At 52.1% G+C, this 944-nt stretch overlaps 1 protein-coding gene across 1 annotated transcript in view; it reads right to left on the bottom strand.

Annotated features, from left to right (window-relative positions):
• The window catches only part of LOC108803012 (mediator of RNA polymerase II transcription subunit 12-like), a gene marked incomplete at its 3' end in the record, with an annotated part of 40,036 nt that overhangs the window by 38,793 nt on the left and 299 nt on the right, over positions 1-944 (bottom strand). The window contains exon 2 of the mRNA XM_018574864.1: positions 411-515. Within this exon, the coding sequence (XP_018430366.1) occupies positions 411-515 (105 nt within the window). The remainder of the gene's footprint in view (positions 1-410; positions 516-944) is intronic.

The raw sequence follows: 944 nt of genomic DNA, 5'->3' as shown, positions 1-944 counted from the left end.
TCACCTCACTCACCCTTTATATATTTTGGGGTTTCCTCGTTTATATAGAAACTGTTTCATTTCTTGTTGGTTTATAAAACAAGACAAATCTTTATTGATAAATGACGTTCCAGACGACGTCATATGAAGTCTAACATACAATGTCACTTCTCCCGGAACCTCAACCTGAAATGTGGGATCTCCGTTACTTGTTGTTGTCAGCAGACTGCACAGAACATACAGCCCTCATCATGGCAACGCAGGGAACAGAGAGGGCCGGAACACACGACATATCACATTCACACGTCTCTACCCCAATGAGGAACGACCCCAGCCAATCACCGGGCTGATAGGTGAACATTACTTTGGGCCCCGGGGGAGATAAAGGAGAACTCCGGCCCCCGAGGACACACACACACACGCACGCTTACCTTGGCCGGGTTGAAGTTGACATTCTTGGCACTGCCATGTTCATCTCCAGATACGGCCGGCTGGTTGTTGAATCCTTGCTTTACATTCAGAGCCGTGAGCTCGTCCTGTGTACACAAATGTCACCGTTATATGTCACATGACTCCTCTCCACACGTCACGTGACCAGACAGATCACATGACAAGACTCCTCTCCATACATGACCGAAGAACCCCCAACACTCATCTCCATACATCCCATGACATATTGAGACCAGACCTAGAGGGGGCAGCGACCAGACCTGGTCCCCACCTAACACTCCCCTTCTGACCATAACAGACCGCCCGCACTTCCTGTGTCTCCTCAATCTCCTTCCTATCTGTCCTATCCCCCATCACCGGACAGGATGAGAGGAACCAGTCTTAGTTCGCCTTCTGTGTGACTGTTATACCCTTCCCCTCCCGCGTGCATCTGCTGCACCCCTTCCCCCGCTGCACCCCTTCCCCTCCCGCGTGCATCCGCTGCACCCCTTCCCCCGCTGCACCCCTTCGCCTCC

The sequence above is a fragment of the Nanorana parkeri genome, unplaced genomic scaffold, assembly GCF_000935625.1.
Source record: "Nanorana parkeri isolate BGI_ZX_2015 unplaced genomic scaffold, ASM93562v1 scaffold3297, whole genome shotgun sequence".
In the NCBI taxonomy this organism is placed as follows: domain Eukaryota; kingdom Metazoa; phylum Chordata; class Amphibia; order Anura; family Dicroglossidae; genus Nanorana; species Nanorana parkeri.
Note: the sequence above shows the minus strand (reverse complement) of the source record. Positions and strands in the feature narration are given on the sequence as shown.